This window comes from Odontomachus brunneus, unplaced genomic scaffold (assembly GCF_010583005.1).
Source record: "Odontomachus brunneus isolate Ranch 3 - 2012 unplaced genomic scaffold, Obru_v1 Obru_scaffold_095, whole genome shotgun sequence".
In the NCBI taxonomy this organism is placed as follows: Eukaryota; Metazoa; Arthropoda; class Insecta; order Hymenoptera; family Formicidae; genus Odontomachus; species Odontomachus brunneus.
In genome coordinates this window covers 354,856-367,555 of record NW_022639545.1, presented here as the reverse complement: position 1 = coordinate 367,555, position 12,700 = coordinate 354,856, and the positions used below count along the sequence as shown (strand labels likewise).

General features: G+C 41.3%; 2 protein-coding genes across 2 annotated transcripts in view; one reads left to right on the top strand and one right to left on the bottom strand.

The window, feature by feature from the left end:
* LOC116848415 overlaps positions 1 to 11,823 on the top strand; it is a 15,672-nt gene extending 3,849 nt beyond the window's left edge. Inside the window, exons 2-5 of the mRNA XM_032824488.1 lie at positions 4,740 to 4,854; positions 6,294 to 6,513; positions 6,722 to 6,826; positions 8,914 to 11,823. Coding sequence (XP_032680379.1) covers positions 4,740 to 4,854; positions 6,294 to 6,513; positions 6,722 to 6,826; positions 8,914 to 10,167 — 1,694 coding nt within the window. The 3' untranslated portion in view covers positions 10,168 to 11,823. The remainder of the gene's footprint in view (positions 1 to 4,739; positions 4,855 to 6,293; positions 6,514 to 6,721; positions 6,827 to 8,913) is intronic.
* LOC116848412 overlaps positions 1 to 12,700 on the bottom strand; it is a 751,173-nt gene that overhangs the window by 431,944 nt on the left and 306,529 nt on the right. The window lies entirely within an intron of this gene.

Here is a 12,700-nt window from a genome sequence, read left to right as displayed (position 1 = left end):
GCCAACCATCGACATCCACACCAAAGAGAAATATTCATGGCCACAAAGCAATGCTTTGCATTTGGTGGGATATGCACGGCGTCGTTTATTATGAGCTACTCAGACCGAACGAAAGTATCACGGGGGATCGATATCAATCACAATTAAACCGTCTGAATGAAGCATTGTTGGAAAAAAGGCCAGCAGTAGCCAGCAATCGACGTAAAGTCATGCTTTTGCACGACAACGCTCGACCACACGTTGCCAAAGCCGTCAAAGAAACACTGATGCAGCTCGAATGGGAAGTTCTCCCGTACCCAGCGTATTCACCAGACTTAGCTCCTTCGGACTATTACTTGTTCCGGTCGATGCAGCACGGCTTGGTGGATACACACTTCAATACATATACAAATTACGAGGATGTGCGAAAATTGATCGACGAATGGATTGCATCAAAAGACCAATCGTTCTATCGTCGCGGAATCTACGCGTTGCCCGAAAGATGGGAAAAATGTATAGCTAGCGAAAGAAAATACTTCGATTAATGTATTTTTTGCTTTTGATGTCGAAATAAATGAATTTTTTAAACAAAAAAACCGCAGGAACTAAGTTTACCACCTAATATATATTTATCTCGATTTCGTTTCAGTGATATTTAAATAAATGTATAAAAACGTAATTTTGATTGACAAATAGTAGATTTATGAGTGCTTCCCTTGATACGTCTTTAAAAATATCGTCTCTAGAAATACAACTACCTTAAGACCAACGTGTTTTTAGTGAGTTTTTCTATTGAATCATCTGGCATTATACGGATTGACTCTGCGTAAATTTTGGCGAGCGCGCTTTACTCCCTAAATCTGCGCAGATAGATTTCGACAGAAGAAGTTGGCTTACAGTGTGCGCGTGTGGTAGTGAGCAAAGAATCGACGGAAGTGCCGCGACACGATCCTCGGTGGCGATCGTGGGCCACCGTTACGCCCGTAATTTACGACGTAACAGCCAGGTAGGACAGTGGCGCGCAAGAAAAACAAGCGGAATCGATTCCAGTTGTGTAACCAACGTAACACGGAATCCTTATCTCTATCCGCTCCGGCGGATCGGCCAACGATAGCGTCGCGATTCTGGAGGAAAAAGATCGAACGGAGAGAACGACGCCTTCCTTACTCTACCCACCTACATCACCTTCACGGTAACATTTCCGGTGATCTCTTGCCGTTGTTCCTTTTGCACCGCTCTTATCACGATCGATCACGGCCGAGAAAGTCGGGCAACGACGGCACCGGGATCACGTTGATTATCCGGGCGCGCTCGCGATAATTTAATTTAACTCTTATCGCGTCACGTTTGAATCCGTTGGAAATTGTCACTTTCGCGCCGCGCCAGCGTCTTGATCGAATTGTTCATTTCGAATTGTGCGCCACCATGGCGGACTAATTATTAGGAGCGGGTTGGCCGGCTGAATGGTAAATTGCGAACGCCTGTTTGCTCTTTGTTACATGCGCTCTTTCTCTCTTTCTCTCTTTCTCCTCGTGAATCCACGGCGCGAATGCATTTAGAGAGTTAAATATATCCTCCTAAAAGTTTATGCATTCTCTCACACACACACACACACTTTGTCTCTCCTGCAGGAATGCATTGCTGCTTACGTCAATTTTCTCGTTCTGTTTTCACTCCGTGGCGTCGATTACAGGTTGAATGGTTGGAAGATGTCTTCTCAAGAGTGAATCGTTTTGTCATTAGTGGCCGGTGTTTCGTTTATCAGACGCTTTTATATCAGATGAAATCAGAGGAATTTTGTATTCAGTTCGATCTAATGAAGGATGAGATTTTACTTTTTTGGGTGCATGTCTGATATATAACTGCATTTTTATGTCTTTGATACCCAAATCCTAATTCTGGTTGAAATAAGAATAGTTCTGATATTAATTCGAAATTTCTGTAAAGAGTAAACAAGTCGAAATAAAAAAATGTTAATAAAATGTTAATAAAAAAATGTTAGTGAAACAATAATGACCTTTAATGGGTCATATCGCGCTCACTACAAGAATACAAATAGAGGATCGATAAATCTGACTTTTAAACAGACTATTCCTATAATGAACAATGTTCGTGAAATAATAATGGCCCCTTTAATGGGTTATTCCGTGCGCTACGAGGGATTCGGGTAATGAATCAATAAATCCGAGATTTTTAAAAAGTAAACCGACTGATCCAATATGAAGAATGTTTGTGAAATAAAGATGAGCTTTAATGAATCACGTACAATGAGTTTAAAGATTCCTCGCTACGAGGAATCCGAGCAGTGAGTCAATAAATCCACAGAGCCGGGGGGTTACTGAAGTGTGTATAAATGATTCGCAAGAGGCGGACAAAGATCGTTTGAGTTAGACTGCGCCGCATTTAGCGCTGAATATAAAGCGGTAGACTCTATAAGCATCGCAGCAGCCAACAATTTTGTCGCGCGATAAGAGAAAGAGACTGTTAATTCGGCGTTTATTGGATCTCGGCGGAATAGCCTCGCGAACAATTAGATTAAGCCCCGACGTCAACCTCGCGGATAAGCCTCGGATCCGTTTGAAAGGGACGGCATCGATTTTCTATTTCCGGCGCGGATCGTATCGCGGATCGTAACGCGCGCGCTCCGAAGTCGCGCGCGCGCGCGTGCGCGGAGCGCGTCGCGCATGAAAGTCGCGGCCGAATGCAATCTCCGTGGCGTGGCGATAAAGGCCGGGGGATACCGCTCTGCCGGCTCGTTATATCGATCCGCGTTCGCAATACGTTGCTAACTTCGTAGATTACGGTTTACTCCGTGTCGAACTCCGACGTCAAAGGGTAAAGTTGCTTTTTCCCTCCCCCCTCAACAAAAGCTGCGCGCGCCCAAAATCTAATTCCGCCGACAGTGGCGGGCGCGCGCGTCCTGTGCGCGCCAAGAGATAAATTAAATTCCGCTTAAAAGTGCCAGCCATCGGCGAGTTAATGCGGGTTATAATTTCCTTTCCGTTCTTAATTTACCTCGAAATCGCGCGAGTTCCGCGCGCCAACGGCCTTTATTGGTGTGACAAATCTTATTAGCGTTCTCTCTTTATTCCGAACTTCGGACGATATCGCGTCTATAAGTCGCGTCCTTTTTGTATCGCTTTTACTTGCTTTAACCTCCAATATTCTGCTCTGAGTGCGTCTCACGATTCGTTGAGATTCGTGCGCCGATTATTACGGCGCGCATGCGTTGTCCAGCGAAAATCAGGATTTCGAAATTCGGAAACTAGGACAAAATTTCTCGAAAAGTCATGATAACGAAACGTCGTACATTCGAAACATTCGCACTATCGTATGATGTAAATTCAATAATTAACTAAATTAATCATATAATATATAAATATGCCTTCTAAATTTGGATCTTTGAAATTTCAGTAATTTTTGCACAAAGCAAAAATGCAACTCCGCCATTATCACCTCCAGCAGTCGATGTGTATTGTCGCCATCATTTTTCACTGATAAAAATCGAAGGAGAAAACAGAGACTCGCAACTTCTAGCTCCAAATATGAGGATTCTGTTGTCAAACCTCTCATGGTTCGCGATAAGAGTACGCGGTCGCGAGTTCGCTTTTGCAGCTTCATTGAGTACGGAATTAATTCCGACGAGAATCAACCTGGGTCGAGGAAATAAATTCTTTCTCGTCGATCAAAGCGATCCGATCGTTAGATTTTTCCGGTAAAACGCAAACGCACAGACGAAAGAGGAAACGATGGAAAATGATCGCGGTGACAGCGCCGTGTTTCCGCGTGTTCCGCGCGCATGTATGCGTGGGAGTTACTGGCAGTTGACGAATCAAAAGTAAACAGAGGCAAATGGACTCTGCACAGGCAACGACGGCTCTCTCTCTCTCTCTCTCTCTCTCTCTCTCTCTGCCTCTCTCTCTCCCCGTGACGCTTTGCTACGCTTTTATCTTTTCAATTACTACCGGTGCCTCGCTGGCAATTAAATATCGTTAAACTGCGCCCGATTGCGGGCCACGCGCGTGCAGCCACAGTCCGGCTGTGTTCGCCGATGCGGACTCACTCGTTTCATCAGCACGTTTACGAGCTCTAACGCACGTTGCGCGCGAACATGAAGGCCCCCTTCCCCCGCAATTATCGCCTTCGTACTCCGCCACGCGAGCATTCCTTCCGTCCCCGCGTCTGCATTCGGCGAAGATATTTAATCTGTTCATGTCGATCGGCAGACACTGAAATGCAACATTTCAGATTTATATTCTGAAAAATTGCAATCGCAAGAGAGAGAGAGAGGCTTCACGGAGAATTGGAAAGCAGAAATAATAAATGGTAAGCTGCGCGTGGGAAAAATAACGCCGGAAAAGACGTTGATAAATATCGCGAGAACGAACGGCAGATAGCAAATGAGTATTCGCACTATAAGCCGAGAAGACACGTTTGTTACGGCGGACTGAAATTTATGCGTTTGTTGAGACGAGCGACTGCAAAGTTTGATAAGCGTTCGCGTGGCTGTAATACCGGCGGTGCGCGCGGGACTGATATTCGCCAAGTTCGACAAACGAGAAAATTGGGGACGGTAACGCGCGACGAGAGAGTGAGAAAGAGAGGGAGGAGGGAGACGGAGACGTTAAGTGGCTCTTTGACAAGGACACTCAGCTCCAAGTGGCTCAGTTTATTCCATATTATCTGTTCGGAGTGTAACCAAGTGGGTGATTAAGTCTCTCCTTTAAGGACCGAGTATCCAGCGTCTGTCTTGTTTGCAGATTACACCGACTCGAGGCTGCTCGGGAAGAAGCTCGCGGTTTCAAAGCACAGGAACAACACTCAGCGGTTACCGAATTACAGCTGGAAACCGCCCGACAAGTACCATGGCCCGAGGTATTCCGGGAAACCGCAGTCAGTCACTGCGTTGATAATACTGGGTGTTCATCTAGGCCGATCAGATTTCTATTTTATTAAGGGAATGCCGTGCTTTACCGGCGACACACTTGACTCTTCCCCGCAAAATCATATTCGTTGCACAGAATTGTTTCAAATGCTTCTACACGATGAAATTTCGCGCAAAAACGAATTGCAAAATTACTTGAGGGAATGTCGTATAACTCCAAAAGTGGCGATAACGTACACTAAGAGGAAACATTTAAAAAATAAAAAAATTTTGTTCGATGGATATTAATCACATATTTACTTGTGCTAATATTCATTTTTGCATTGAGTTTTACATTGAGAAAAAATTTCTTTCAAATGAGAAAATATATATTTTCTGTAACCTTTCATTAAAGTGATTGTTTTATTTGAACAAAAAGAATTTAGATTTACGTATAACAAATTATTTTAGCGCTGAATAAGTATTTCTTATTTTTCAAATATTTTTTTCTCTTAAAGTAAAGAGGGTTGTCAAAACATCAGATAAGAACTAACACGATACTATCATTTTTGTTTGTATAAATCTTATAAATATACGCTATTTAGTAAAATAAAGTACACACATATTTCTATAAATATATATAATAAATATTATATATATTTCTATATATAATAATATATATATACATACATATATATTACTACGAACAACCAGCGTAATCATGCATATATAGAAATCTTTCTGCAAGCTTTTGGCATATCTTTAAGCTTCCAAATACCGTTGCAAATATACAGCAGTTTTTTGAAATTTTCCTGAACGGAGTAAACACTAATTAAATATATAGAAGATGCAAAACTTTTGTAGCAAACAATCTTATTACATCAACTAATAGCCCAAATGTCAATTTTGAAATTTTTTATCCTCTTTGTTACATATTCAGCAATGCTCCGATTCATTTTAGCACGCGCCTTAATTGTGCAAAAGCATTTGTAATTCCGTGCAGTCAAAACAATATGAAGTTCGCGAAGAGAAGTCAGAGTGCTAATTTTGAAATTTTTCATCCTCTTTGTCATATATTGAGCAATTCTCCGATTCATTTTAGCACGCGCCTTAATTGTGCAAAAGCATTTGTAATTCCGTGCAGTCAAAACGACGTGAACTTCGCGGAGAGAAGTCAGTACTTTATGGGTAAAGTTTTCAAGTATGACGTTCCCTTAAACATCGTAGATTTAGTGGCGTAACGTTTGCGCGAAAACGATAATACGTACGAATCGCTATCGCGATTTCGTCATTTCTGAAAATTCCACGGTCGTCCTACGAGAAAATGTCGAGAGAGGTCTGTAGGTATGATAATTATAAATCGCAGGCAGTAAATGAATCCTCAGTCGGGAGACAATTCGCGGAACAGATTATTGCAAATGAAGTTACAGCGAGTCGACCGTGCCGGCAGGAAAGAATCGACAGAGAAGAAAGCGGGGATGGAATTTACAAAACCCGAGGATCCGGAACAAAGCGTGGCGGATCCGCGGATAAAGAAAATGCAGGAGATAAGACGACAGGAGAGAGAAAAATGGGCAGGGCACAAAAGAAACGAAAACGGGGAACTCGTCCTCGACAATGTCGAAGAAACTACGAAAGCGAGCGAACTTAGGAGCGATGAATCGATCACGGTAAAGACACAAAGAAATTGCTCCGCTCGGGTAAACGTTAAGTTCACGCGCGCATACTTTTGACGTTGTTGTACTTCGACTCGGGAGAAGTGCCGAAGGAAAGCGCAATTAGATAATTCCCCGACACTCTTTGTGCAGTGTCGAGCAATACAAGATTAGAAACTTTTATCGCGTGCTCATTACGTTATTAACGGGTTTCCCCTGTTAGATGTCAGTTCTTCCGGAAAATACGGAATCTAATGGAAACGGCAAGGAAGACTCGGGGACTTCTGAGGATCTGCTTCAAAGAAGTGAGAAATCGCCGAATGAGACTGTAAGAGAAATCAGAAAATTAAACTGGAATTACTTAAAAATTAACAGTGAGAATTGTTCACGCTAATGTGCAGTCGTGAGCGATTTTTCTCGGAAATTAAAAAAATACATGAGAGAGAAAGAGAGAGAGAATATGAAATATGTCAAAATAATATTAAAAATGAAATTAATCCTTTAAAGCCCGGTATATATAATTATGTATTATAATTATGTATTCGGATCCATTCCAAATTTTTTATATTGGCAAAGTAGTGATTCCACCGACATAAAACTATCGTTCTATTCTAGATGAAGCTATATTCTTCGTCAGAATCCGTGAAACAGTGATTTTTCTTCTAAAAAGGATTAATATGGCGATCGTGTGTAGAGTAGAATCGTTGACGCTCGAAATAGTGCAAAATTTTTCACAAAAAAAGTAAGCAAGCTTTATTCTTGCAATGTTTCATTGGTCTCGTCTCGAAATACAAGGTTGGCGCTCTTCATTTTATCATGGTTATAAGATTTGTTTAATTCTGTATCTGGGACATACGCGAGCAAATACACGAATGTATTGGGTCAGTTTGTAAGTTCATGCGGATTTTTAAACAAAGTTGAAATGCACTTTGTTCTTGTTAAAAACAATTTTAATCAATAATACATGCGCTATTCTATCCGACAATCTTTCACATAATTTCATAATTCCTCTCTTGTAAAACTCTTGCTTCACCGGTGAAAGAACGTTGCAAGTGATTTTTCACATCTTCTAAGGAAGCGAAGTTTATACCGTCAAGGGAATTCTACAGGGTGTCCCGCCACTACCGCATTATCTCTTAAGGACGGATTCTTGAGATAATTTGAAGAAAAAAATCCTAATGCAAAAATGTCGAGGCTATAATCCTTTCAAATTATAATCAATTAAAGTTGACTAAATTATATTGGCTAAAGTGCGCGCGCTCAGGTGCGGTACAACACACAATGGTACAGGTACACGCACATAAGTGAGAATTTGCATAAGATAGGAAATTAGTTATAAATCTCTGAAAGAAACGTCAAATGTGTGACAGCTTATTGATTCTCATAAATGTATTGTATGATATTTTATTCATAACATTTTGACGACACTGTTATTATTTGTGACATATTTATTTAAATGATAGAAAAGGCAGATTATTATTACATACATTGTTGTATGTATGGAACTTCCGTATCAATGGTATATGTGCATACACATGTACCATTGTGTGTTGTAGCGTACTTTAGCCAGTATAATTGGCCAACTTTAACCGTTTATAATTGGAAAAGTACTATAGCCTCGTCACTTTTGCATTAGGATTTTTTTATTCAAATTACCTCAGGAATCTGCCCTTAAAAGATAATGCGGTAGTGGCATCCTGTATAATGAGCGAAACAGATAATAATCGGAGCGGGTAATATCGGCTGAATATGATGGGTATGGCCAATGGCGTAGCCAGAAAAAAGTTTCGAGGGGGCTGTATTTTTTATTTTTGACGAGCAAAAATAAGATCATTCGAAAAAATTTTTCTCACACTTAACATAACCCAGAAAATTAATTTCGGGGGGAGGCTGCAGTCCTCTCAGCCCCCTCCTGGCTACGCCACTGGGTATGGCAAAACATCCCAGCCAAACTCTAGCAATTTTCACGGAAGTAAGAAAGTATAACGCGCCAGGAAAACTCATCACTGCCTTCCATTCTCAAACCGCAACAAAAGTAACTGTATTTCTTTAAATACTATCGCTTAAATCACGAAATACTCTCTGAAATATCAACTGTCAAAGTATATACGTAGATGATCAACTATACGGAACTATCTCCAATCTAATACCAACATGTAAATGTCAATTGAGCAAAAATCCGCAAGAACTTATGGATCAACCCGATACATAAATATACATTCAGAAAATCGTACTTCCCGACGGTCAGTTTTATCCGGATCACAATATTCCTTATCAGTAGTTCTTTAAGTCTTACGATGGAAAAAAATCCAACAAGATTTTTAGGATCGATGCCGGGGCTTTAAAAGATTAAGAACAAAAACAATCTGAAATATTTAGCTTTAAGAATCTTTACTGCTTCCCTTATCGCGACAGATCGATGCTTCCACCGAGAGGAAACTCGCGCATCACCCACCGGTGCATCAAAGCAATGCGAGCGTGAAGGCTTCTCAAAATTCATCCGAGTTAAATCCGAGTCAATCCACGAGTGCTAGCTCATCCAACGAGAAGTTCAGTAGCCACCGCTGGGGTATAAGCGTGAGGAAACCGCCCGCGGGGTTCCTCCGGGATGCGTACGCGGCTCATCAGCGCGACAAGAACAACAAGAAGGTGTCCGGGAAGAAGCGCGAGCCCGAGAAGAACCGTCTGCTCGGCTCCGCGGCGGATTCGCATTCCGAACAGCAGCCGACCTCGCGTCGATCGAAGGGTCGGAATAGCCCCAAGAGACACAAAAGTTCGCACGGAAATTTGGAAAAAATCCCGAAAGAACGGAGGAGTCACCGTCCCCAGGAACACCCTGTGAAGGAGCACCTGAGACAATCCGGTCCACCTCGAGATGACAGCGAGGAAGGCAGCGAGAACTGCGACGAAGAGGAGGAGGAAGGAGATGAGAAGGATGACGGCGAGAGGGTCGTAACGGCGAGCTCGTTGACGCGGAAGAGTGAAGAGGAGGAGACGGATGACACGAGGGGAAAGGTCGTGATCGAGAAACCGCTGAATCATAGAAGATCGTTTCAACCTGGTAGATGGGGCATGAGCGTCTCGTCGCCGCCCGCGGAATTTCTGAGGAACGTCTCCCGACGAGGGATGCATCGGAAAACTAAGGAGCATACCGGCGGCAAGAAGGAGGACGGAAGGGTCCATCGGACTGATCGATGGGACGTGAGCGTCTCCTTCCCGCCAGGCAAGGAATTCCTCGAGGATATTCCGCTGAAGCCGCCACGAGCAGGAGAAGGACACGGACGCTCGACCGTGAAAACTAGGTCAAGGCTGGGCGAAGTCAAAGGATCTTCCGGCGATCGATCGCCAGCTTCTCAAAGGCGACCGGATTTGCGAACAAACCTGACGCAGCAATCGATGACTGATGAGCGCGGTAATGAGGAGCTCGCGAGTGACGCGTTTGGAAAAGCTCCAGGCGATCCTGATCGTCCCGCGGATCGACGGGAAAGCGATCGGGGAGCTCGCCAGGCGAGCGTTGATTTTAATAATAATCCGTTTCCGAGGAGCACGATTCTGTTTCGAGAGATCGTGGCTTCGTGGTCCAACATCGATTTCGGGTCGGACTCGGCGGCAGATATGCCGGCGCCTTATCGCGGACGAGTTCGATTCTTTCATTTGCCCTTGAAATAATTGCTCCCTCGTTCACCTTGCCTTGCCGTTATATCGCACACACACAGAGCATTTTTCTCGAAATTATAAAACGAAAATATAAATGTTGTTAATAGAGGAAATACCATAATAGGTTACGCTGACAATGAGGAGAAGATTTATCAAAATGAGTTGACAAAACGAAAATTTAGTGTAAACCAAACAGTAAACCAAAGTTTAGTGAAAGTGAAATGAAGCAAATGTTGGGTAATTGCAACCAGAAAATTTCATTGTCGCTTGTGTGTGTTTCGCTTTCTCACTGATACGTCCTACTTGACACAAGTAAAGAACATGGTAATGCCAATCAAATCGTACGTACCAAATATTTTAGTTTCAAATACAAAAATAATTTCTTTAGAATATATTTATAATGTAGAAAATTTCGAATATGGAAAGCTTAGAAAGCAAAGAATAAAATTGTACGCACGCATACAAAAAATATTCTACACAGTGTATTCAAGTAAATGTTCCTTGCTTCAAGTATACCATAAATTTATATATCCACAAATCTATCATAAGCTTTCATCGTAACCATTAAATTTAACATATATTCTAGTAAGTTTAGCAGTTTGATGAAGAATATCAAATGAAAATAAAAATTCTATTTGCTTACTACATAGAGTCGAAGCAACTCTTTCTTTTATAAAGGTTTTTAATATTCACGTCAAAAAAAATAATAAATTCTTTTTCTTGAGTACATGACAATGAGCTTTTCTAAAATTTGTGAAAAAATATAATAATTATAATAATTTATAGTAATTTTACATAAAAAATAAAAGAATACAATTTAAGACTACTATCAAGAAACTATGAACTATTCTGGATCATAAATAAAAATTATTTTCATACATTACATTTTAACAAAAGCTTGTTTTATATTAAATTGTTGAAGTTGCAAAAAGTTGTCGAAGATAATCATTACTTGAGAGATGAGGAGTAAATAGAGTATTTCGTTTTTTTTTTAGCAGTGAAATGATATCTTTTTATGTGCAGAAGTAATTTTTCCCAAAAAGTATGGGACTTTTTCAATAATTTCGAAACGCACGTTTGAAGAGAAATTTCCATACACGAACTACATCTTTCACATACGTCATGCATTGCTTGAATACTGAGTTAACTCGACAATTGAACAAACCAAATGCGTTTTGGTCGAGGGAAACAGAATAGCTGATGGTCTCAGAAATCGGATTAGATTCATAAGGAGCAAAAATTGTTTTCTTCGACCAAAAATCAATTAAACAAGTTTATTTGTGCAGCAGTTTCTTTGCGAACGATGACAAGCAATGCGACGCGACTGGCACGATTACAACTGCTCAGAAGAGCGGAATGAATATTCCTTCTTTCTACAATTCTCACAGACACGCATACAAACACAATACACTGAGAAATAGATTTTATTGTCGAAAATGAAAATCTGGTACACCGGACCATATAATTGGCTTAAAATACGGGACCCGTAAAATATACGATTAAATGGAATCAACGAAACTTGATAATTGTAATGACAAAATTTAATTGCCGCCTTGCATATTTCGTTTTCTCAATAATACTTGACACAAGCGCAAAAATGTAATACCAACCGGGCCATATGTACCAAATATTTTAATTCAAAATACAAAAATAATTTTTTCAGTGTAATACTACACGTTATATAGTATCAGCCTAAATAATATCTTTCCCCATCTTCCTATTAAAAATAACGAGCAATCCTGTCCATTACTGCAAGCTGCAGCTTCAAAAATGTATCAGTATAGAACATTTTTTGCTTTCCCGATATTTTCCAGCGCGACAAAATTATATATTTCACTGTTAGATTACAAAATATATTTGATAAAACTAATCGTTCATTACTGTATGTAAATTTCGGCTTCAGCACGAGTATATCCGCGCGATGCAAACATCGCAAATTACACAATTAATACGCTATATTATTCGACGAAAACGTTCCGCATGCGTTACGCTGATCCTAACGAAAGAGAGTCGAATAATCGCATTGGAGAAAGTGTCTGTCGAATCGGCCGGCGGTTTTGAAAGCGAATCGAGCGAATTGCCATTTATTCGCGATTTTAACGGCCGTCCAAACGTATCGCGCTGTCAGATAATCGATATTAATTATTTGTACTCGCTAATGGAACGTCTTGTGCGCCGCCCGTGAGTGCGTATTTTAAATTCGTCGTCATTTTCGCCCGCGGAATTACGACCGATTAAAACGCGATTGTTCATTTCGCCGCGCACTTTCATCGCGCACGTCGCGAAAACTGCACGCATGATCAAAGAGCGATCAATAAAACTCGATACAATTCCGTCACCGAACAAGTCCTCTCCCCTCTTTCCTCCTCTCTCTCTCTTTCATGCCGTCTCAGCGATTTCTTTTCCCTCCTTTTCTCTTTCTTCGTCAGTCACGTCGCTCGAAATCACGCGCGAAATCGCGAAGTATAATTTGACAGAGGGAGGGCGTAGCACAATGGTCGCTCGTAATTTTCTCATCGCGAGAGCGAGATAAGCAGTCGCTTTA